We start from the raw sequence: 25,825 nt of genomic DNA on the forward strand, positions 1-25,825 counted from the left end.
TTTCCTGAACCGAGGGCCAACCCAAAGGGCTCTCCTCACCTTGCCAGGTCTCTTCCTCTAGGAACAAACTGAAGATAAGGATGGGACATGCAGGGGGAAAGCAAGCAAACATCAAGAGGACTTCCAAATATGAGTCTGTTCTAAACACTTTTCTAGGGCATTTCATCTACTTGTTTTTTATGTATTTGGTACAGGGTCTTACTACACAGCTTGGACTCGTAGTGATCTTCCTGTTTCCAATCTCCCCAACTGGGATTATAGGAGTGCACCACCACGCCCAGTCTTGGTGACAGCTCAGTGTGCTAGGGTGTGGGGCCAGCATGGCATGTGGTACTGGGGTTGAATACTGGTCCCTGCACTTGCCTAAGCAGGTGCTTAGTCCATTTACCTATTAGCTGGTCCTATCTACTTGTTTTTAACAAACAACATTATAATACTTGCTATGTGTAAAGGACAGTCCAAGAGAGTTTACCTATTAACTCAATTAGTCTTCTTGAGAACATCATGAAGACAGCTTTATAGCCAGGGAAACTGAGTCATAAAGAGGTTATGTATCTTATTCAAAGCCACAGAGACATGTTAGACACTGCAGTGAGCCCAGTCACTGCAGTGAGGACAGAAATTTATTGGGCAAAAATTAATGGAGAACACAGTCTGTCTAAAATGGCTTCCTTTGATGAAGGGATCAGATATCATAGGGAATTTAGACTTGGGTGAATCGCAGCATCGCTGTCCCTCTTGTGAGCAGATGAGATACATAGGCCCTGCCTCCCAGGTAACCTTAGGTGAGTCACCTCTTTGAGTCCCCTTAGGATGACTCAGGCTAGGCCACCCTTCTTTCCTTGATTTCTTCCTTTTGACATTTACAGAGGCTCCATTATGTGCCAGCATAGGGCTGGATGTGGGGACACCTATCTCCTTATAGAACAATTCAGGGTAGACACACTCATAGTTTAGAGGGGAAAGGAGAAATGAACTCACGGTGACACTACACACACCAGAAAAAGAATTCAGCAAAAGTATCTCTGCTTTTCTTCACAGACGGAGCTTTATTCTCTTTCAACTCCAAATGGGAGCACATTTATTCACACAGAAGCAACTGCCAAGAGCTGTCTACTCACCAAGCCTGGCACTGTCTTATTCCACATCTCCCTCTTGTTTCTCCCTGCTCTTTAGACTTCTTTCCTTCCTTTTCTCCTTCCCCGCCCTTTGTTTTCTTTTCTCTTAATCACCTACAGATCTCTCCAGGACATCTCCCAAGCACTTGTTCTCTGAGGCCACATGTTCTGTGCAAGAAACCCTGACCCAGATTTGCCAAGCACACATGTTCTTTTGCCTTGTGATGCTGGTATTTCCTGGCTCTCTGTGACCTAAGCAGTGAGCTAAACATCCCAGGGTAGTCCATCATTCCAAGGCAGTTTGGCTGGAGATGCAAAAATGAAGACTATTGTGTATGGGGGTATGGAGTGGGAGGAGGAGAGGGAGAGAGGGGAAGGGGGAGGGAATGACATCAGATAGGTACCAAAGGTGGGGGACAGCAAAAGCTGAATATAAGGAGGTGAATGCTCCCTGCTCTCTGCACTTGTCAGAACTTCCTGTAACAGAATCCCGCTGGCAATCCTGGGAGAGCCCCTGCAGCTTGAGGGGATGAAGGAAGAACTCTGTGAATTTCAGAGAAGGAGCTTAGGAAGGTGAGAGTGACCAAGATGAATCAGTTTCCTCCTACTAAGACTGCTTGCTACCGAAGAACAAGCCAGTGATTCAGAAGGTATCTTTAAGACTTCTATCTGACCGGGGAGATGGCTCAGTGGAATAAGAGCTTCCCTGGCAAGGGCCTGAGTTCAATCCCTAGTTCTGCAAAAATAAATAAATAAATAAAAAGACCTCTATCAGCAGAGATATCTTATTTCATTTCTATTAACTCCATTACCCTACTTCACCTTCTCCCAAAGAGATGTGAAATACTGCCAGTTTCTGAATTCAGCTTCCTCTAGGTCTGGCAGTGACTCTTCATATTTTTCACTCATTAAAAGCTAGAGAAACTAGAGGGCCCCATTTATCTCTGTTGAGGTGCTCTGCTTTTGCCCCAGAGCAAGGTTTTTGTCTCCTTTTGTTTCCTTGCCTGCCTGTTTCATCCATTTGTCTCCCAAAACAAGTTGATGGGTACTTTAGAGGAGGGACAAACCTACTTTTAGGAATGTGGGATCTGAAAAGGAGACACATTTAGATACAACACACAGAAGAGTATGCGTGAGTGTGCACACTGGCTTTTCTCTTGATCATTTTCAAAGTGATATGGTACGATAAAAACATGCCTCCTACATTTGATGCTTTTTCTTCTTTTTTGCATTTTAGGGAAGAGTGTTCAGGGTCTCACTACTAGGTTGGACTCATAGTGATCCGCCTGTTTACAGCCTCCCAAGAGCTGGGATTACAGGCACGCCCCACCATGCCCAGTCTCAATTGCCAGTCTCAGCATGCTCCTGGGGGTGGGCTGGCACGGCAGGCTGGGGGATCGAACCCCCAGCCCCTGTGCCTGCTGGCAGGTGCTTTAATCCACTGAGCTATTTGGTCAGCTCCATCTGATGCTTTTTCTCTCCTCTATGAACTCCATAAAGTCAAAATGATCCCTTAAGGAAAGAGGTTCAGGGAGAGGCCAGGAGATACAGACTTTATCAGGGTAGACACCTCCAACCCTAAGATCTTCAGTCACTGCAGAATGTATCCTGGAGTCAGATCAAGCCTGGCTGCATACTCCGCCTTAGGACCCACAGAGACATAGCCGGGATGACGGCAGCAGAGGCGATGTTTACTTCTCCAGGATTCCTTTGCACAATGTACTGCCCCTTCTTCAAAAGCACAGCCAAGAGCATGCCAAAAGTCATGGCACACTCACCCCTTTCAGAATTGAAAACTTTAGGAAAGGAGTTGGCAAGGAGAAGAGGAAGTGGACTAGAGTCAACAACAGGTTGGGGGATGGGCAGTCATGGTACTTGGCACACTGCTTCTGGACCAAATGACAAGTCAGGAGTATTTGGGGTAGACTGTCTGCCTTTCCAGCCAGGCCTACCACAGCTTCCAAAGTCATCCTAGGTGGAATGGATAGGTGAAGTCTCTATACAGCCAAGTCCAGAGCATGAATCAAGAAACCCCACCCTAATTTCACCAGGGGATCAATTTTATTTGGGAATGCTCAGGAAAGGTCAAAGAATGTGTGGTCCACCTGGGTCCTGAAGGGTGAATAAAATGAGAAGTGAAATTATCGATGGGAGATGGAGATGGGGTAAAGCTGAGAGAGGCCAGGAAGAGTTGCCAGGTTCCATGTCAACAAGCAGAGGCTGCCGTGGCATCTGGAGGGATGGAGCCAAAGGGGAAAGCCCAGCCACAGGCCTCCATGGGTCCGTAGGCACTGGGGTCTCCAATGCGGTTTCTTTCCACTAGTGAGAGTGTTTCTGGCAGAGGTCGCTGCTCCTAGAGGCTACAGGAAGATCTGTTACACATGAAAGCTTGGCAGAAGAGCTGCCTGGGAAACCCTGCCATGACCTGGTGTGTCTGTGTTCTGCCTTCCTGAGGTCCTTCCTCCACCCTGCCATGACCTGGTGTGTCTGTCTTCTGCCTTCCTGAGGTCCTTCCTCCCAGCCCAAGACCACTGTTCTGCAAGAGATTTGCCTTAGAAGTTGATCTCGTTTATTAAGGTACCATTTGGACAGCATACAAACAACACACACAGACACTACAAACCCACACATGGAATAAATTATAAAATCTTGATTTGAAAGTAGACAGAAGAAGCTGTGCTACCAGGATGCCCTCCTGGTTCAGCATCTGGAGGGTCACAAGATGTTAGCAGACTTGAGAGGCTGATAAATCTGCGAAAAATTTAGTGCTGAATGCCCTCCTCCCAGGACCCAACTCCTTCATAAAAATGGATGCACTCATGGTGGTGGTTGGGTAAATGACAATAAACCCAGCAATAAGTAAAATGAGCCCAGTTTGCTCTTCCCATGGCCTTGGTCACAGATGAGTGCCACTCATCTTTAGTAGCTCCCTAGACCTCTTTGGAGGTGTGGGGAGGAAGTGGAGGCCAGGAGCCCAATTTTGTCAACCTGGGCTGCAGGGTGAGCATCTCAGTTGCCTCACACCACCTTTGCTTTCCCACCACCCTGCTGAGCCCACCTGCCTCTCTGGAAGAATGAAGAGACCCTCTCCCCCTCCAGGAAATGCACTAGCCAGGCATCCCAGCAGCACTGCGCAAACTGCAGTGTGATACTGGAGAAGTGACCTTAGCCACTATGCTGAAGACTCTTTTTTTTTTCAAAAATGAGTGTCTTCTTCACAGGGTTGTCCTAAGAATTACTGACTTTGGATCTTGCCAAGTACAAGCCAACTCAAGTGAAATGTTCACAATCCACTTTCTCTCTTGCCCTCTTATCACTCCTTTTGCTTATTTCTCCATTTTGTCTCCAGGTTTGTGTGTGTCCTCGGTGGTCACATGACCCTGGTGGCACTAAAAGCACCTCATGACCAGCAGGCCCTTCCTACCCCAATAGAAACTGCTGGAGTGTGCTTCTCCCAGCATGACACTGCCCCACTGGCAGACCGGAGATGGGCCACACGGCCAGGAGACAGAGCGCACAGGGGAGAGATATACATAGGTTGTGGCACAGCAGAACTGACTGCCTTGGGGGCAGTGGTGAGATGCCATAAGGAGGGATACAGGAAGACTAGAGAGGTGGGTGGGAAGAGGGGGGCTGGCGAGAAGCCAGAACACAGGCATGACACTGATTAACTTCAGTAGAAAGAAGACCACCCTTTTCAGAAGTGGAAGACCAAGCATGTAAGAGATTTAAGTTCCTCATAGGTCTGCCCACCAAAGGGTCACCTTCATGGGTTGCAGTCTACAACTTAGGTTCTGCAGAAATCCCTTTGCATCTCTCCATCTTTCTGTACATCCAGCCATCCACTAGTATACATGAAGAGTCTTAGAGGATGCAGCCTGACCAAGAAAGCAAACTCTATGTGCTCATTTAGCACCTTTTATTCAAGGAGTAATTATTATAGTCACTCAGCTGTAGATGTGGACAGTAATGCTATGAGGTAGTAGTGAGACAAGCAATATCCCTCTTCTTAGAGCTTGAGAAGTACTCGGAGTTACAGTGCGTACAGCTGAAACGTGGTCAGGGCCGGCCGAATGCAGGGCCCTGAGTGCTCCCCAGTGGCCAGGTCCTTGCTTTTCTTTCTAGAAGGCCTTGCTTCAGTTCAACCTGGACTGACCTTTTTGGCAAGGCCAACTCTGCTGCTTTTCACACCAGTGTGGGTCTCAAGTCATCTTTGAAGTTCACGATGGGGCTGGAGTGGGCCCAGAGCTTTTCCCAGGAGGCCATTCCTGCAGCAGGTTCTGGGTCAGTATCTGAGGTGCCACTGTCACTAGAGTCAGAGGAACTCTGGAAGCAGATTTCACAGTAGGGCCTGTGGCAGTGGCAGAAGAATTCATCCGAGCTGCTGGACTCAGTGTCAAGGTAGTTACATTGAGAAGACAGGGAGGGGCAGCCAGAGGACACTGGGAGCTGATGCTGTGGCTGCTTGGGCAGGCCTGCTGAGGTGGGCAGGCAGGGGACAGTGGGTTTCTGTGCCCTGGCAGAGACTGAAGGCTGGTGAGGAAAGGCTATGTTGCCTGCCCTGGTCCCCTGGGGCTCTGCCTGGCCTCGTTTGCTGCCTGCTCCAGTGTTTGGTCTCCCTTGAGGACCTGGGAGAAGTGAAGGCTTCCTGGAAGAAGACCTTGGTACCTTCAAAGCAGCAGTGTGATGATCTGGCATGGGGCTATCCCCATTGGGTACATTCAGCCTGCTGTGTGTCCCAGGAATTGTCTGATCTGTCTGATGTCCCACATAGGAGAGCACAGAGCCAGAAAAGTGTGAACGAGCCCGCTGAGCTGCCCGCCTCCTCCTCACTATGTATGGGCTCAAGCCTAGCTCCCTGGAGATTGGCATCTTTTGTGGGCTGTGGGCAGCACTGCCCTTCCAGGGTTGCCGAGGACAAGATAGGGAGTTGGGAAGTGGAGCCCTGGGGCCCAGACCCAGCTCTTGTATGACTTCCTGAAGCTTCTCCCTGACCACTGAACTGACCCTAGGGAGCTTCTCCGATGGCTCCTCTGAGCTCTGCCTCTGTTTCTGGAGATTAGAGGCCTCTCTTCTTGGAATGAGATCCTGGCTGCGGGCTGGGGGTCCTTGTTCTCTTTCTGAACCCTGGCTCTGCTTGGCCTGAGGCTTCTGGCCATGACCTAGCTCTAAGTGATCAGAGGAGTCTTTCAAGTCAGGTATCTTCTCCTGGCCCAGGGAAGGGCTGGTGTTCCTTTCAGGGACCTGGTGGCTTTGCATTCGTGGGAAAGGGACTGAAGTGCAACAGGGGTCCTGGGCAGCTATGCTGGCATCATTCTGAGGGCCAGAGGAGTATCCTGAGGGTCCTTGTGCCATGCCATGGGCAGAGGCTGCAGTGGAGACCCCTTTGCCCTGGGAGGAAGTGGGTGGGACAACCGACTCTGGGGAATCATAGGCACACTCCGCAGACATCAGCCTCACTAGCTTCTCTTTGGCATTGTTCACTTGCTCCTGCAGGCTTTCAATCACAGCATTTTTCTGTAAAGTAAAAGCAAATCCACCAATGAAAGATGCTGAGTTCCATATTACCTCCCATGGTGACAAAGTGTGGCCCTGGAAGATCTTGGTTTAAATCCCAGTTCTTCCTAACATGTGCTGGTGACCTCTGGCACTGAGATGGCAGCTCCACCACGTGAAAGTTGATGAATACAAAGCACTTACGGCTTACTAAAGGTTCCTACAGTTGAAGGTTGCTATGGTCTACATTTCCCCCTTCCATCTCACTGTGGGAGAGAGGAGGCCCCACCTAACCATCTGCTGGGGGCTACAGCATCCTGTCATCTCCCCTAGAGCTGATAGGGTCAGGTCACTCTGCGAGACACCAGCTTGGGCAGTGTTTGGGGCAGTCTAGTTCTGGGGTACTAAGAATCAGAAGCACATCTCCAGGGGACAAACAAATGGGGAAAATATTTCTTTTCTTGCTACACAGTCTAGAGAATGGTAAAATAGAGAGAAGGGTGGAGATTCCTGAGCTCAACAAATCAGACTGGAGCTTGACGAGGACAATGAGAATCACAGGCTTGTGTTATCAGCTCCCTCAGTGGGGCCTCAGGGGGTGAGAGGGCAAAGCTACCATCTGGCAGCATTAGCTGTCAATATATCCTAATGAAGTATGTACATCAGAATTACTGTAGAAACTTAAGGCAGACAAACAGAAAACTATTGCTGGGTCTCTATTCCTGATAGCTTAAACCAACTGCCCTAGAATGGAGCCCAGAAGATGAATGGGGTTGGACTAGTTCTGCAGCTGAGCTGCCCACCTGCTGCATGGTTGCTGGTAAATAAACAGGCTGCACCCAGGACAACTGGCAGGTGACAGCTGCCAAGGTGTGCCCATCATAGCTGCGAGGCCATGGGGCAGGAAGGGGCAGCAGGAGTTTCGGCAGTGGGTGTGCGAGGTGTGACTGCGCCCACATCTCTTTCTGTGGTGGGTCAATGCGCTGTACACCTCAGACTTGATGCCCCTTTTTGAAAGTCCTGATGCTCAAAGGCAGAGGAGCCAGTCTGAAGTCTTCCTAGGGAACAGACAGTCTTGGGGCAGATGACACAGGGTCAGGAGTTTGGGGAAAGAGACTAGCTCAAGCACCTGTTCTCAGAAGGACATATCTGATACCAGAATGCTGCCTTTCTGTTACCTCAGAGGCTGAGGATGCCCATGTGGACAGCCATTCACCACACCCTGGAGACAAATGGATCACTAGTACAAGTTGCTTGAGTTGTGGGTACTTCTCATGTTTACATGGAAGCCTCACCCAGAACAGTCTTCCAAGGGGGCAGTAACTGAAGGGAGAAGGATCAGTGATCAGGCAGTGGTGCCCAGGCAGACCCGCTGCTCCACGGGTAAGAGGAGGGAGAAGCTTCCTCTAGCCTCCATACTCCTCATTTCACTCTGGGCTACTCTTTCTTTGCCATCTGGACAGCAGCCAGGGGCAGTGAGGGGCTGGTGACTCAAGTGGCAGGGACTCCCAGCTGAGCACCTGCCCAGCCGTTCCCTCTTCCTGCCTGTGGAGTAGTAAGGGTTGGGCACTTCCCAGTGGGCTTAGATAATTAAAGGCTCACCAGAAGCAGAGTGGCTAACAGGGTAGGGCAATACCAAGGCTCTTGCTGGTGTCCAGGATGTGCTGGGTCTCTCGCCCTCCTGAGCATCTCTCAGGGTGATGGTGGTGGGTATAATGGGACCCCAAGGGCTTGCCTCCTCCACCAGCCCCTCCTCCTGAAGCCTTAGACTTTGCTCAGTTAGTGAAAAGCCATCAGCTGAGGACAATGCCCCCCCTCCCTTGAGTGAAACCTGGGTGCTGCCCTTTTGTGCCTTATCTACAAGTTTCTCTGTGTACTGGAAAACAGTATAAGCCTTTTGCTGGGAAGAATACTCTTCTCCCAGCAAACTAAACATCTGAAGCTGCCTGGGGCCAGATTTAGAAATATTAAAGTAAACAGTAAATTTCCCTTTTCCAGAAAAGGAAGCAGGACTCTGCTTTCACTATGGTGGACACTAATCAGAGGTGCAGTCTGAGGCATCACCGTGGTGAGCCCAAAAGGGATCTTCCTGGCTGCTGGTTGGACATGAGCTTATTAATGGTTACTCTTGGCATGGGGGTGGGGGGGTTGGGAGGGGAGGTGAGGCCCACAGCGTGTTTCAGGGGGTGCAGGGCCTAAGGAGAAGTGGAGCCAGCTTCGCAATTCTCTGGTGCAGCTTCCTATGCTGCAGAGTATGGAAGGTTCTAGTTACTGCCATCACACGACAGGGAAGCCAGGAGCAGATGCTGCCCCTTTCAGCTTCCAGGGGACCCCTGTCCCAGAGGGGTGAGAGAGAGATGTTCTGTCCAGGGAACAGGATTGAGGAAGGTGCCGGGTGCCACAGCGGGCTGCAGAGGAGGGAAAGTTAAACCAGCAGGAAGGTTGGAACCCGTGCACTACTGCAGTGGGAGAAGTTTGTTCTTATCTAAGGGACAGGGCTGATGACAGGGTACAGAGCCCAGACTCTTCCTAACTCCTGTGGGTCCCAGGCCTGGATGCTCCTCTCAGGCCTCTTTTGGGAAAAATGTTTCAGGTATCACAGGTGCTGGGAGGCAGCCTTTCACCACCTCTGCCTCTGCATGCCATGGGCTCTTCCTCTCGGGTTAAAGACACCTGTGTGGATGCAGCAGATTCAGCCACTGTGTGGGAAGCAGAGGACTGTGCGGGACTGCACATGTCACACGTTACCATAAGGCCAAGGACTCTGTGCTTGTGGCTGTTCCGGTACGAGCTGGCTGTACCTAAAAACCACCCAAGCTGCCCTAGCTGAGTCTCCGGCCTTCTGCGTAGCTGGGGGTAAAACACTTCTTTGAAGTCTTCACAGAGCATCAAAGGCAGGCTACTCCCTTGCCAGATGGGGAGAAGGCTGGCTTTGGAATGGTGCCCTGAAAGTGTAGCTGATAGTAAAGAAAGACAGGAAGTTGTCGGGTGGACAAAAATGGTCCACAGCTGAAGGTCTCAGGAGAGGCCAGAGGGTGGGGTCCACGGGGGCATGGCAGGCTCAGCCTGCTCAGTGGTGGCCCTTAGGTGTCCCCCACACCTGGTCTCAGAGGACTAATCACATCCAGGGGCCATCCTGCTATTAAAATATTCAGTTTTCAAATAGCACTTACTCAAGTACAATCTGTACTGAGCAAAATATGGGACGTGATTTAGTTGTGTCAGAATACTAACATCCTGGGCCCTGCGCCTTCCTCCTGAGGATCGCAGCCCTCACACTTGCCTGTGTGCCACTGGGAGCCTACACTCCACTCTCTGAGACAGAGGCCAGCTCTGGTTGAAGGACTGCAGGAGGAAGGGCTGGGCTGCCTGGAGCCCATCCCCACCTGCAGACTTGTCTCACCTTTTGGGGTTGATGGCTGACTGTGCACTCCAGTACCTGGAGAATACAGTAGGGCCCCATGGGACTTAAATGGATGTGTCACACTCCTGCTGGCCTCCCCTGCAACTCAGCCTTTCCAGCACTGTTCCCTCTGCTGGGAATACTTTCCCCGTACCTTCTGCCCAGCCCAATCCTACTTAACCTTTCACTCCTGTCCCTAGAGTTCCATCAGGGCTGCGACTGATTCCTGGGCTCCCTTACACCTGCTCTTCTGATTTTCCACCCTCGCTCTGTTCTTGCTTATTCTTTTTTTTTGGCGGAACCGGGGATTGAACACAGGCCCTTGAGCTTGCCTTTCCAGGGAAGCCCTTATTCCACTGAGTCATCTCCCCAGCTCCCTCTTGCTAATTCTTGCCACAGTTATGATTTTGCTTCCTGACCAGTATAAAAACTGGAAGCCCAGTGGCTCACTGAATGAGCGAAGTGGAGCTGGTCAGTGGAGAGGTGGAAGGATGCTGGAGATGGGGTGGGGGGATGCTGGCAGTGACAGCAGCCAGAGTGACCACCCCGACCTGGGCAGCACAGCTCACCTCCGTGAGCAGCCTCTCCATGGAGCTCTTCTCGGCCCGAGGGTGGCAGTTCTGCTCCTCACCAAACTGTGGCTGGAAGCTTTTGCTGGGAGTGCTGAAATACTTGGCCATGCGTCTGATTGTTTGGTTTTCCCCTTCGAATGCCTTCCATTGCTTCAGCTGTTAGAAAGAAGAACACATGTTATTTATTTCATTACACACCCAGAAATACATTCCCTCTCTCTTTCTCATGAACACCCAGGAATGGCACCGTCCCGGATGCACATGTGCTCAGCTCTGCTCCAAATGCACTTTGTTCTGGGGGGCTTGGAGCCAGTAAGGACTGACAGTACAAAGAATGCTAAGTTTATGTGGTTTTAAAAATTGCCAGGAAAGCAGTGATAGGTAGATAGAATAGCCCTCTCTGCCACTGCCAAACTGATAAAAGAAACCAGAATGAAGTATAACTCCAGAGCCAGAGTTTCGAAGCAGTCACTAGGGGAAAGATTTTAAACACCATATGCTTCCAATGAAAGGAGCTCTGTCTAGTCGGATGTGGCTGTGCTCAGTGGCTCTGCGTGTGCCGAGTTGGGATGTGCCTCTTGCTGTGGAGGACCCAGTTCCTAGTCGGTGGCTTCAAACCCAAATCCACACTCAAGAAGACCAGATGTTTGACACGTGACCACATTGTTTTTTTTTTTTTTTTTTTTTTTGACAAATGAGCAAAGACTCAAGGAGTGTGACTCATCCAAGCCCACCCAGAGAGGCAGCAGCAGATGCACAGCTGTGACCAGGGCCTGCGCCACACACGGGAGAGAGACACAGCCTGTGAGCAGTGGGGGTGCTGGGCTCAGCTTCCCAGCAGAAACTGGCCTCAGGATAAGCTGTGGAGGTACAGGCGGGATCCCCCTAGCTGGGACAGGGCTGGCACAAAGGGGTTGCTCGGGGCCTCTTGGACGTGGTGTCCTCTTAGTGCACACTGTGATGCAGGTGATGGGGGCCACAGTGGTGGCAGTCTCTCTCTCTCTCTCTCTCTCTCTCTCTCTCTCTCTCTCTCTCTCTTTCTCTCTCCCCCCCCCCAAGAACCTCATGACCAAGTGACCAGTGAGAGATGCTCTGGCACCTCAGGGAAATATGGCTGAGGTGTCTTGGGGAGGGGACATTGCAGGAAAGCGTGGATCTCCTCCCTCCCTCCCTCATCGTGCATTCATGTTTCTCAGATCCCTCTCGGATTTGGCCCCATACTCTCACCCAAGGCCTCTAGGTCCTCTGGTGGCTGAGCACACATTGTCATAGTGCCAGAAACCTGCATGGCACTAGGCCAGGCCAGGGCTCCCCACTCTCTACACTTTCTGAAGGCCTTCTCCCCACAGAGGAACATAGCCTACTCCAGAGACACCACAGGGTCACTCTCTGCTCTGGAGGAGAGGGAGAGCCCTCTCGGGGTTACTCCACACACAGCCCCTGGGGATGCCCAGGGCTCCGGTCCCCTCAAAGTCCCCTTTTCTTAGTGGCACAGCTCTTCCTTCCTGTCCCCAGCACTGGCTAGCCCTAGTCCTCCCATGGTGTGGAGGGACAGGTTGGTATGGCTACCAGCTCCACTGGGGCTTCCCATCGTCCCTCCCTAGGCCGGGCGGATGAAGCCAAGGAGGCCCTCACCCATCACCAATGCTTCCCCTGTGCAGACCTGCCCCCTCAGGCTTCCTTAAGTAGTGGTACAGGTCACAAGCACTTCTTCCTCCAGAAGGACAGACAGGTGCTTGTCTTTTCAGCCTCCGCATTGCATGAGTCCTGCCCTGAAAAGAGGCCCATTCCCCTGTGAGCCCCTGGAACCTGGGAGCATCAACGTGACACAGCAGAAGGAACCTTGGACGTGTGATCTGGGGAAGGGGAGATGATTCTGGCTTATGAAGGTGGGGCCAATGTCATCACAAGAATCTTCTAAGAGGGAGGCAGGGATCAGAAGAGGAGATGTGACTATGGGGGAGACGGGGAGAAAGAGATTGATGGGGACTGGTAGGTTCCATGTGGCTGGCTCAGAAGGGGAGGCAGGGACAGGAGCAGGAATGCAGGTGGCCCCTAGCAGCTGGGAAATAAGGAAGCACATTGCCTCTAGGGGCTCCAGCGCAAACACAGACCTACCAAGGTTTGATTGTAGCCAAACAAGGTTCACCATGGATTCCTGTCCTCCAACACTGTGAAAGTGGTGTTGTTTGAAGCCACTAAGCTTGTGGTCATTTGTTCCAGTAACAAGAAGCCTCTTCAGTGGGGTGAAGTTCAAGTCACTAACAGGTCACACCCTGGCACACCTGGGTCCCTCGCCAGCTCCCTCTCTGCTGGTTCCTTTTGTGCTTCCACTCAACAAGGCCTTGTGCCCTTCCCCACACCACAGCTGCCCTCAGCTCTCTGTCCCTGGTCTTGGCAGGGTCGCATATGAGATGCCACCCTGTCCTTCCCTGACTCTCAGTGATCTTTTACTGTCCCTTGGAGACTGACTTCAGCCATCCATGTGCTGGGGAGGTGCCACTGTCTCCCAGGGAGGCGGGGCTGCATGCCACCCCAAAGCACCTGACACAGGGCTTTTCTGCCTCTGCTCCCCCAGATGGCAGGGGAGCCGCTGAGACGCGGGAAGAGAGGCAAACGAGAGTCCATAAAGCAAGCTTTCCTATGAAAAGTGCTGCAGTCTGTCATGGCTGCCGGGACACAGACAGGCAGCTAGAAAGCATCCTCCCCGTGGAGGGAAACACTCGGGCACCAAGGAGGAAGCCATGTCCTGCCTCTCACAGGGGCGTGGAGTGGGGTGGGTCACCCTGAAGTCACCAAGGCAGAGGCGGCCTGATTGCTGGTGGTGACCTCAGCGCTTGGCATAAACACTTAGGCATTTCCTGAGTCAGGCAGGGAAGGCTCCAAGGTCCTCTGCTTCATTGTCTTCATTCCAGCCAGCTCTCTGGCGCCCCCTAGAGGCCTTGGGTTACCAGGTCCTGTGCTTTTACCAACTCCCATTGGCTGACTCTGAACGTCAGTGTTCAGAGGAACCGACTTGGCGGTGCAGCTCTTCTCATGCTCATTTCCAAATTTGCTCAGCTCTGCTACTGTCCCGGGGATACAAGTCTCACAGGATAGTTTTCCTGAAGACCTCTGAGCCAGAGAGGAAGATCAGTGTGGGGACAAACCTCAATCATTATTGCAGTTTGAAAAAGGGTTATACTCAGGGAGGCTGAGGCAGGAGGATTGCAAGTTTGAGCCCAGACTGGGCAATTTAGTGAAACTGTCTCAAAATAAAAGAAGTTTAAAAAATGGCTATGTGTGTAGCTCAGTGTGAAGGCCCTGGATTCAATCCCCAGTACCACCACCAGCAGGAATTTTTTTTTTTAATTTCCTAGTAAAATACAATAGATTAGAAGACATACGTTTTCATTCTACATCCTAGGAAAAAGCCCGAGAGAGAAGGTATGAGGAGAGCTAAAGTAAGACAGAGCAAGCCCACAAAAGCTAGGAGGAAAGGGAACGTGAGGAGGGGAGAAGGAAAGAAAAGCTGCGCAGCCCGGGTACCCATGACTCCAGTGTCTTCCGCCTCCACAAACAAAACACTGGTTGCTCAGTTGCAATCAGAAGTCAGGTTTCAAGCTGTGCATCCCCCTACCTTGGTGTTGTGTGCAGAAAGGTGTGTATGGAGACACTGTACTGCCCTAGATGTAGAGGATCCAAAGCCAGGGTGCAGAGGATCATGGCCAGGGTGCAGTAGTGAGGGGAGGCGGCAGGCCAGGGCCACCTTCTGGAGGTGTTCTCCTCTGCACTTTCAGATGGAGGTCTTACGTGAACTTACAGTCTTGCATGGGAAGAGCTCTGTTTTCCTAGTATAATAAATATATTAGGGCTTTTCCCTCATGGTCACAAAATGGCTGCCATCCCTCCAGGTATCACATTTGCTCAAGACAGGAAGAAGACAAAAGGGGCACACATATCCTGTTTATGACTCCCCCCACCCCCAGGAAAAAAAAAAAAAAACATTCTCAGAGGCCTCTCAGAAACCCTCCAGTGTTTCAAACAGTATCACAGGACACTTCTGGCTATAAGGAAGTTGGCAAAACAGATATCTAGGTCTTTCAGGCTAAATAGTGGAGACAAACAAGGACAAAAGGGGCTGCTGGTATGACATTCACCAATCAACAGTGTTGGCCACAGGGCCAAAGACGATGCTTTTACCCTCCATTTCTCCTTTCTGCCAAGAAACAGCTCTTGCTTTTTAGAGACTGAGTTTGCTGTATCCCAGACAAAAACCTCTGTTGTCGCTCGTTTCCTTCAATTCAGCTTTTTTTTTTCTTCCAGAACTAGGGATTGAACCCGGGGCTTTTGCACTGAGTACATCACAACCTCTTTTTATTCTTGTTTATTTTGAAGCAGGACTTTGGCAAGAAACTCAGCTGCCCAGGCCGACCTCCAGCTTGCGATCCTCCTGCCTCAGCCTCTCAGAGAGCGGGAATCACAGGCATGCGCACCACGCCCAGCTTTAATCCACTTTTACTTTCCCATTTGGCCAACGTGTCCTGTTCATGACACAGATGCAAGACCTATCCTTGGAGTACAACGCTGCTGCTGCTGCTGCTGCTGTCTCTGTATTTGCTTATTCTGTTGAATATTTTAATGAGAATTTCTGCAGAGGAGAGGTGTGAAGGACCCTGCCTGCATGTGCTAGCATCACATTTCCCCTGCCACCTCCAAGGCCACAGAGGAAGTGGTGGGGTGACCAGAGGCTGCATTGGGCACAGGAATGGAGGTCTGCGTGTGGGGAGAAAAGGGAAACTGAGGCGAGGAGGCAGCAGAGTACCTCTCCGGGCACAGCACCACACGCCCGTTATCCCAGCTACCTGGGAAGATGAGGCAGAAGAATCGCAAGTCTGAGCTCATCCTGGGAAACAGTAAAACTCTGTCTCAAAGTTTTAAAAAAATAGAGCTGGGGGTCTAGTTCAGCTCCTGGGTTTTAGCCCCAGTATTTCGCAACAAAAGCGAAAGCTATTTGCTGGGCCTTGCCAGCTAGATCAGCATCAGCCCCAGCCAGACTCCGTGTTCTTACACACAGGGGATGGATACCTTTAGGACGTCACCGCTCTAGGCAGAGGTTGCCTGTAAGCCAGGAAAAGAGGGGCCTGAAGCTCTCCAAGTTTTGTTCATTTGAACACCGGCCCAGGCTACGCTGCAGGTGCAGGAGCCAATGGAAAAGGGCTGCTGCGATCCACGAGGAAACGTGGTCGGCGCCAGGCCCACTCGTGGGGGCGGAAGCGGCTGGGGGTGGTGGCCAGGGCACGGCAAGGGCAGTTCCACAGCAGTTTCCTGTGAGCCTGTGGATTCTTCCTCCTTCCTTCCACCCCCTTGCTTCCTCTTTGCCTTCTGGATAGTTCTGCTTCTCTCATGCTCCCTTATATGATTGATTTCTTAATCCTCATAACATGAAACACATTTTTTTTTAAAATTTCTCCTCATCATAAAAAGAAGAGGAAGTTTCCATTGTTTCCTTCCATACAAAGACAGGAAAAGTATTTTAAATAATAAGTTTCCAGATTTTCTTTTGTGAAATCTGCAAGCCCAAATTGGAAAGGAGATCTTCCTCCCTCCCAGACTAACTGAAGAGGTTAACACTAAGGAGGTGAGGAGGAAAGAAAGGGGTGAGGGCTGGATGGGCTTTCTGTGGGGCCCCCTGCAGGGAATGGGAGTTCAGGAAGAGAGGAAGGAGCAGGGAGCCGCGTCCTTTCCACTCTTACTATGTGGCACCAAAAGGCATCAGCAGAAAATAAAGGAGGAAATTTACCATCCCGTTAAAACTCTAGCAGGACCAAGAGGCCCAGCCATGCGAAACCCTCCCCAGAGCATACCTGGGGCACGAAGACGAAGCAGTTGATTGTGGTTGTGCAGACAAAGATGCCTCCAGATGTGAGTCCAAAGACCAGGTTGGGCCAGGTGTGCAAGTATCTGGTGACCACAAAAGCCAGCCCCGCAGCCAGGACCAGCAGGTGGACCCCGACCATGATGGCGAGGGACTGATTCACAGGAGGAGAGCTGACGTGGTCTGTCAGGCCAGCCAGGTAGGCGCCGTACAGCAAAAGCAGCCCCTGGAGTGCAGCGGGGACCGAGGACACAGAGGAGAAGAAACAGCTCAAAGAGCGGCAGGATTGGAAGCGAGGTCCATATCTGCAAACCTGCGCCAATGAAACCTGCCTTAGGACAGCTGGGAGGATTTACAGCATGTAGGGAAACTCTTAGGGTGACTGAAATACACAGCAAATGTTCAATGTAAAAAAATATTGTTACAGTAAAAAGATGCATTGCTAGGGGTCATGGTGTAAGTATGTTCAAAGTGAAAGAAGTATTTTGAGATTAGCGCCTTTCACTGTCATACACGTCTTAATTTAAACATTCACCATGTTTTTGATCACACCTTGTTCATCAAACATTCACAGCAATTTAAGTCAAATGAAAACACAACGCTGTATCCTTATTCACCTTAGTCACTGAGCCTAGCACTGTGCAACTATTGGTTCTTCTCAGAGGGAACCACAAATGCTGAATGCTTCGATTCCATTCAGGACCCTGAGGCAGGCATGAGAGGCTAGTGAGAGATACTCACGAAAGAGGACCTCCAGAACTGCTTCAGAAAGTGGCAAGAAAGAGGGAGAGTGTGTTTGAAGTAAGGGGAATATGTTAAGGAACATTCATAGCCATATGTCTTTTACTGTAAGAAATCTAAAAAGCTTTTGAAAACAGTCACTATAGTTTTCAATCATATCTTATATATAGTGGGGACTTACTAAATGTCACTTTCCTCTCCTTCACTGAGAATTAGTTCATTGGAGGTCAGAAAGTCAGCTGTGATGCAGGGCTCTCCTGACACAAAGACAGAACAGGTTCCAAGGGTGGATGGTGTCTATAAACAGGAGAGATGAGGATTTGGAGGGCAGGGTACCCCTGCATCCAGTGGTGAGAGCAACCATGTCCACTGGCCCAACTTGGGAGATGGAGGGTGGGAAAGAAGAGGAGGAGGCAGGCTGGGACTCAGGCAAGGGTGAGGGCAGGCAAGGGCTGAAGTCACTGCATCTATGTGTTCCCTGCTTTGTGACAGTCTCTGCACCACCACAAGGACCTCAAGGTCAAGCCTTCCCCTTTCCATGGCCACCAACTGCTCTGGTGCTCCTGTCTGCGCTAAGGAGAGAGAAACTCCCCACTCCAGGTGCTTTTTCCAGATGGAGCTGCATATACACAGAAAGCAGAGCTTTAATCAGTGACACATGGTTCGACATTGGCTGGTCCGACGATGTGTAAAGCACCACGCTAGGTGTAGCTCAGGAACTGGTACCACAGGGGTAAGCCATGGCTCATGTTTGCCGGGGCCCTGGCTTATAGGGAGGTTTTGGGGAGCAGACATACTCCTGGATATAATACAGGTGTGACGTTGCCACTGGGGCAAGGCTGGGCTGGGAGCATGGCCAGAAAATGCTGGTGAGTCCATGGGGCAGAGGACCCTTCCAGTATCCCTCCAGCTCCCCCGTGGGATGGCCCTAGAGAGGATTTCTAGCACCAGTGTGCCAGGAGGGGAGGAATCCTCACAGCAGAGCTGCCTCTCAGGTACTTCTAATGCCCAGGTCCCACGTGGGGCCGAAGGGTTGAACGTAGCTGTTCTATGGTGGTCAGTGACCAGAGGACACAGAGGTCAGGAGGCCAGAGGGGCTGGTGCTTGGGTCACTGACACAGCAGGGAGGCATTTGGAAGAGTTGGACCATCTGTACTTGTGTCAAAGGTGAATGGAATTAATAATGTAATTCTGAAGTGTTTAAATAGTCTTCTCATAAAATGTTTCAATTCCATTAAACTTGTGCTAAAAGGCAGAGCAGTGTGAATAAGGCTCCCACACACTGAGGGTTCCATTTTGAGTGTGTCACACATGACCCCTGTGTGTCATCTGCCTTCACTGTAAAGGGTTGGGGGAGGTGACAGGCTTATATGGGGACTCTAAGAACTCTATGTCACCATTCTCAGGAGCCCCTTGATGACTCCCCAGGGTCACTTTCCTCCTTCCTTCTTTCATCCTACTGAACAATATGACAGTGACATAAAGTGGGAAAGGGAGCCCACATGAGATAAGCAAGGTGCGACCCACCATGGAGCCCAAGGGCACTGGGCTCCTCAGACCTGTCCAGAGGCCACAGAAGAACAGTCATAACTGAATCCAACTGTATCTCCATACCGAGCTCTCACTATGGGCCAGGAGAGGCCAGAAATTCTCCTGCTTTGTAGCTCCACACAGCTCTGAGGGGAAGCCATCATGGTCTCCATTTCACAAGTGAGAGACCAAAGTTCAGAAGGTGAAAGGAGGGCCATGGGCAGTGAGGGAGGGGCTGAGTTGGACTTCACTCTATGTCATTATGTACTGAGGCTTGTTTCCCCACTCACTAGCAAGATGCAAGAGACCAAGGGCTGTTCACCTCCTGAAGCCTTCTTAAAAAAGTATTTCTATCAAAGTAATATAGGCCCATAGTGAATCCATCCCAGGATTCCTCAAAAGGAATTACCTCTAACATCTTCCAAGTGGTGCAGTGAGTGAAGGTTACCTTTAAAGGTCACTGTGGCTACAAAACCTCCAGCAATCATTTACCCGACCCCTCTGTGCCAGTAGTCAACAGTGGCCTCATGAGAACAGGCCTGTCCTGCACCCTCAGAGCCAGTTCTCTGGATTTCTAAGCTGCAAAACTGCTGAGAGAGGGTCTGTTCTGAGGGCAGCCCTTGGTGTTAGGTGTCCAAAGAGTATTCTATGTTTGTTCTCCTAATGAGTCCAAGGGCAGGTGACTTGGGACACCATGGAAGATGCTTTGATGGAACTGGACATGCTCTGAACACTGTGCATGTTGCTGCCAGCCCTGGGACCGGACCTTCTCCCAGCCAGACAGAGAAAATTGCATGGGTAAAAGGCACCAGGATCTGTGATCCAAATCTTGGAGAAAGATACAAGAAGCTTGTAAGGACTCTTGGGAGAAGAAATCAAGCCAGGCAGAATGTCTCCTCATAATTCTTCTTGCAGGGAAGCTTCAGAGAAAACAGTACTATGAAATCAACATGAAAATCGGGCTATAGAGTTGGAGAAGCAGGGTGAATCCAGATGACTCAAAGGGTGTTCTAGATTGGATCTAAAATGTCCCCCTAAGGATCCTGTGTCTGGAGGTGGGGCTTTGGGAAGGTGACTGGACATGAGCACCTGCTGGTGGGTTCACAACTGAATGTCCTTAGTGGGAGACAGCGATACTTTGCAGGTAGGAGTCTAACTGGATGGAGCATGTTGCTGGGGGCCTGGCTGTGAAGACAGCCTTGTTTCTGACACCTTCTCTGGTGACCCCTCATCCTTTGGCTACTAAGATGAGTAGCTTACATACCCTCTGCTGTGATATTTCTGCTTTGTCACAGACCAGAGCCAACAGAACCAACAGACCATGCACTACTCTGAAACCAGGAGCCAAAATAAAGCTGTTTTTCCCCTTAAATTGTTGTTCTCAGGTATTTTGTCACAATGGCAGAAAGTAGACTAACAGGGGAGGACTGAATGAAGACAGCCAGAGAGTTGGAAAGTGACCCTGCAAACATAACATGTAGAGGAAGAAAAATGGTTCTGGCTTTGAGATTTATGCACCAACAAGGAGGTCTCCTCTAGGTCCAAGACTCTTTGCAGACATTAGTAATTAATAGGTCCTACTCAATTTCCATAATTTTCTCTTCATATCTATTCTGTTGGTGACAAATAGCTGGTACCAAAGGAGCTGTGGTTACCAACCTTGCATCCCAAAACGAGAGCGATCCAGACATCAGAGTACCGCGAAGCACAGAAGTGTGTGTTGGTCAAAGAGCAGGACACATCTCTCCCTGTCACCTAGGAGGGACACAGGGTCAGGCCTGATAGCTCCTACAGTTTCCAAATCACACAGGAGATCTTTGCAAACATCATAAACTATATATTCCTCTACAATATATATTTTCCCCTCTACTATACAAAAACAAACAAAAAAATTGTAACTGAAGTGACTCCCCTAGAACTTAAATGATTGACTCCAAGTTGCAGGAAGAGGTGGTATAGTGGGGTGAACAAGTGGTTACTGGACACAGGACTTTCTCTTGGTCATGTGCTTTGCTTCCATAATGACTTCACCAATGCCTCCGCAAAGTTCTGGATTATTTCACATTATAGAGGTTTACTGGCAAACAGCTGAATCCTAAGTACACTAGATCCTAGCTAGAGTGCCAAGGTTTCACTGTATTCCTCAGTCCCCTATGATGCTATTCATTGAATACTGTGTGCCAGGCATATTAAGTCTTTTACTTGAATTGTTTCTCTTACTCTTCATTATAGCCCTACAAAATAGGCAGTACTATCATCTCTATCTTATCTGGAAAAGGGACTTTGAGAGGCTAAATAAGTTTCTCAAGGTCATGAGAGCATGGTAGAATCCGGGGATTTAAACCAGGGATGAGCAACTCTATCTCAAAATACCTCTGCCTCCCAACCATTAGGGAAGCCAACATCCCTTATTGGTCATGTGAAGGCAGACATAAGTGCCAGGCAGACTCCAGGCCGTTGCCATCTCAGGGGTGTCCACAGGACAGGACACTCGTGCATGAGGAGCGGTAGGAGTGGCAGCCATTGCTCTGTCTCTTCTCCCTCTCTTTGCACAGGGATGGCCACTCAGTGGATGCTGCTGTGAAAATGACCCTATATAACATAGAGGCCAGCCCAGAAGGACTTAGATTCCCCAGGGCTTGGGCCACTCACCGTCATGCTGACACCAAGGATCTGCAGGCACTGGACAGGATCGGTCAGTACCCATGTCACAAGCAGGACCACATCAGCCATCACTAGGGCTGCCACCAACCCCAGCAACTGCAGGTCTTTGATAATCTGCAAAAGTCAAGGTCAGAGTGTCCCTTTGCTTTCTGGCTACTTGACAAAGGGACCAGAGTGCTTTACATGGGCTAAGGGCTCCAGGGACAGCCCTCCCAAGAGCTTCAAACACAGCCATCAACAATGAAACAGGCACTAAACATTTATCACGCTGTCCGTGTTATTTTCATCAATATTACTACTGATGTCTTCATTTCTGAAACTTTTCTGTATTTTGTATTTTCTGACAAAGGATTCAAAGGGACTTGCAAAATAAACACAGTTATTTCTAGATATGCTTATATGAACACATAGAGAAATGTGGAGGTTTTAACACCAAACTGCTAAAAACTGTTAGGATTTGTGTCCAGTTGTTCCCCCCAAAGCCTCATGTAGTCATTGGGGTGGGTTTCTAGAGTCTGTGATTAATTCATGACCCAATGCTGGGATTAAGGATATAAGTGCTGCTGGGATTATGAATGTGCATGCTACACCTGCCCCGGGGCACATAGCCCGAAGGCAATATGAGGAGAGAAGAGAGGCTTGTCTCTGCCTCTGCTGCTCTGCCACTGCTCCTCCCTCTGGGCTCTTGCTGTTTTCTATCACCTTCATATGAACTGTTGTCCTCTGCCATGTGCCATTCTGCACACAGACTGAAAGCTCCACAAACTGTGAGCTAAATAAATCTTGCCTTCCTTAATTTTGGGTATGAGGCATTTTGTCCCTGCAATGAAAGAAATGTATCTGAGACAATTGCCAACCCAGAGGGTGGAGCAGAGAGGAAGGTACTGGGAAATTACTAACATTTTTTTTAGTGTACATATATACTATTTGACTTGATAGGAAGAGAATGTTACTTTTGTCATCATAAAAATAAAATTAAGAAAAAATATACTGTGACAGGATAAAACACTGAAAAATACCAGGGAAGAGAGAAAATTAGAAATATGAGGAAAGCTTAGGTGAGAAATGTATATAGTACTGATGAACTGGGCAAGATGTGCATCTGTGTTTTTGATACCCAATGGAAAGGAAGAAGTCCCACTAGTTATAAGTTTTAAGGTATAAATAATTCAGTTCCCTGAGAAAACTGCTCAAACCATTAATGAGAGGTTCTTCAAAGCAACCAGAGGAAAAAATGACATGTTATATGTAAAGAAGATATTGGGCTTCTCATGATACAAAGCCAAGAGAGAAATGGGGGAGGGATGGCTTCAAGTTGTGAAGAGAAGTGAGGAGCTGGGATTATAGCTGAGAGCTAGAGCATTTGTCCAGCATGCATGAAGCCCTGGGTTCAATTCCTAGCAGAAAAGAAAAGAGAAAAGAAGAAAGGTAAAATAAAGACCTTTTCATATACACAAAATCTGAACAATTTCAGCACTAGCATACTCACATGAGAATGACAGATATCTTTCAGGTTTGAAAAGGAAAGTGATACAGATAAAAGGTGGGTCTGTCCATGAAATTAAAAACAATGGAAATGGTAACTACATGGACAACATATGTCTGATTTTTATTATTTAAATATCTTTAAAACATAACTATTTAAATAAAATAATGACAATAATATGTGGCTTACAGCATTCAAAACTCAGCAATAAAAAACCAAAATTCATTCAATTAGAAAGACTAGGTGAAAGAGTTGAATAGATGCTTCGCAAAACAGATAAGTGGAAAAATAAGCATGTGAAAAGATGCTCAACATTACATTAAGAAAATGTAAATTAAAACCACGATGAGAGACTACTAACCTCCTACTAGTATGGTAAAATGAAAATATCTGATGAAATCAAATGTTTGCAAGGATGTTTAGAGGAAATGTAAGCACTGTCATTAGAAAATGTAGATGGACACGATCACTTTGGTAAACAATTGGGACTTTCTTAAGAACTGAAACATGAACTTATCATATTATCCAAATAGTTTGCCCTCAGATCTGTGTCTAAGAAATGAAAGCATATGTCTATAGAAAGATATACACATGAAAATTCATAGTGTCTTTAATTTTTAATAGTCCCAAACTGGTAACAACCCAAACATCTATCAACACACTAAAATACTACTCAGCAGTAGTAACAAAAGAACTACTAATACACATGGTAATACAGATGAATAATCATAGCATCCATCAAAATAATTATGTGACTAAAATAAGTGAGGCAAAGAGTAAATTCTGTATGATTCTACATACATAAAAGCTTGGGAAACACAAACCAATCCATAATGACAGCAAACAAATTAATGGTGACTGAGGATAGGGACAGGGATGTAAGAATTGGACAATAACACCCGAAAACACTGCTGGGGTGATACTGGGGTGATGCTGGGGTGATGGATACGTTCATTATATGCCATGTCTCTGGATGTACATGTATCAAACTTATCAAAACATACTTTCAGTATATATAATTCATTCCAGGTCAGTTATGCCTCAGAAAGATATCTTTGAAAAAGGAACCAGTCTTCTAGAGGGACAGTTGGACATTTTGTCTTTTCAGGCAGTCATCTTCATCTGTGTAGTTACAGCTGAGTTTTTAATAAATATTCACCACGACTCAATAATGCTTGGTCAAAAAAAAAATCCCATTATTCCAGAGAAGTAGACTTCAACCACATGATGTACTGGGTCCAGGCTGAGCCTTCAGCCAAGGAGGCTGATGTGGTCTTGAGGCTGAGAAGTTTTATCAGGGAGCCTGATTAAATGGTGGGATGTGGTTACAGTGATGCCTGATATTGGGGTATTGGGCAATCTGGCTGCCCCTTGGCCTTTGGTGTGGACTATTACTGCTCTATCTGTATCTCCATGCAGAGAACTGCCTCTTTCACAGAGAAGACCTGGGCTCCAGGCCAGCAGCGGTATGGATGGGGGATACTTTGCTTATTTGCTACAGCTTTTCTTTGATCGCTCTCCTTCCTTTCTAGTTCACACCTGTGCCAACCAAGCAACAGTCTCACACCTGTGCCAAGCAAGAACAACAGCTATTCTCCCCTACACTGTGCCTGACTCACAGGTGCCCACAAGGCCCTGGACAGGTGTGCAACAAAGCGGAGCTCACGTCAGAAACAGCCCCCAAAGTGAGGACTCACACCTTCCAGGTCCGGGGCTTTACAAGGTCACATGACTTCAAGGTCTGAAGTGAGGAACAAGAATTTTAGGATATTTTAAGGGACTGAGTCCTGGTGATGTATAGCAGCCTCTAGCTTTGACTCTTCTGTGGAGCAGCTACATGCAGTCCACACTGTGTACTTGATGCCTACTCACCACTCTCTTGTCCGGGACCCGCTGGGTAAACACCTTGTAGAGTCGCCAGCTCTTCCCCAGAATGGGGCCAAACACAAGGGAGGTCCCAATGCACAGCAGGGACAGTCTTAGCTATAAGTAGAAGGGGAAAGAATCGAAAGTCATGAGAGAAGCCTTCACCACTTCATGCATTCTGACTGCAAAGCTTCAGGCCCACAGAAGATGTGGGGTAGGAAGGGGTCTCGCTGACTGTGTGCTAAGGATCGCCTCTGAATGTGTGCACACCAAAGACAGGAAACCACCACTAAGAAGAGTAGTTATATTCAAAATATCACCTACCTGGATGAGAGTTTCCATTGAGCTCCCCACTAAAACACCTTGAATTCCAAAGAGGTAAGCACTAGTGTAAGTCAAACAACTGCCCAATATGGTCACAATGTTCAGATTGGGACTGGACATCTTCACAATCCTAGAAGAGATCAGAAAAAAAGACACTAAGAGCCATGACCCTTTGCACTGGGGTCAAAGATCTGCAAGATCAGTGTTTCCTCCTTAGAATCATTCCTGACACAGCCAAAGAGTGAGGGGACTCTGCTGGGAAGAAACCACATTATGTCCCTGGCAAAACTTCTGGCTTCTTTCATTTACTTTCAAAGAGCACTAAATCTGGCACTCCCTGTCTGTATAACTCCCAGTCTTTTAAAAGAAGCTGACTACCTACACACAGGTGGTAGCAGAGAAAAGTTAGGATGCTTCCCGGGAAGTTCATGGTAGCTAAGAAGCTGTTACATGTAACTTGGTGAAAAAATAACTAGTAGGTCCATGCTCAAGGAGACAGTTTGGAATTTTCAGAAATGTGCTGTAAAGCCAGCTACTATGTAAAACGAGGTCTAGGATTATTTTTTCATCTATTGTTCACTTTATTTTATGCACAAATTTGTTTTTCTCACTGTATGTGACCAAGAGAGAAGCAGCAGGAACCAAATCAGGGCAGGCTTTTTTTTTTTTTTTTTCCTTGACGTAGTTTTAAGTGAGAACATTTGGAAGGTTAGAAGGAGATGTGCACAATAGGTATGTGATTTAACTTCAGGATCTCAGACAAACCCC

The 25,825-nt window shown here is 48.7% G+C and overlaps 1 protein-coding gene across 1 annotated transcript in view; it reads right to left on the reverse strand.

Annotated features, from left to right (window-relative positions):
- Positions 1 to 5,065: 5,065 nt before the first annotated feature.
- Gpr156 (G protein-coupled receptor 156) overlaps positions 5,066 to 25,825 on the reverse strand; it is a 56,526-nt gene continuing 35,766 nt past the window's right edge. Inside the window, exons 3-9 of the mRNA XM_004633334.2 lie at positions 25,058 to 25,187; positions 24,740 to 24,850; positions 21,370 to 21,495; positions 20,377 to 20,472; positions 16,436 to 16,672; positions 10,587 to 10,745; positions 5,066 to 6,635 (exon numbers count right to left, since the gene is read on the reverse strand). Coding sequence (XP_004633391.1) covers positions 5,304 to 6,635; positions 10,587 to 10,745; positions 16,436 to 16,672; positions 20,377 to 20,472; positions 21,370 to 21,495; positions 24,740 to 24,850; positions 25,058 to 25,187 — 2,191 coding nt within the window. The 3' untranslated portion in view covers positions 5,066 to 5,303. The remainder of the gene's footprint in view (positions 6,636 to 10,586; positions 10,746 to 16,435; positions 16,673 to 20,376; positions 20,473 to 21,369; positions 21,496 to 24,739; positions 24,851 to 25,057; positions 25,188 to 25,825) is intronic.

The sequence above is a fragment of the Octodon degus genome, unplaced genomic scaffold (assembly GCF_000260255.1).
Source record: "Octodon degus isolate 3935 unplaced genomic scaffold, OctDeg1.0 scaffold00053, whole genome shotgun sequence".
Taxonomy (NCBI): domain Eukaryota; kingdom Metazoa; phylum Chordata; class Mammalia; order Rodentia; family Octodontidae; genus Octodon; species Octodon degus.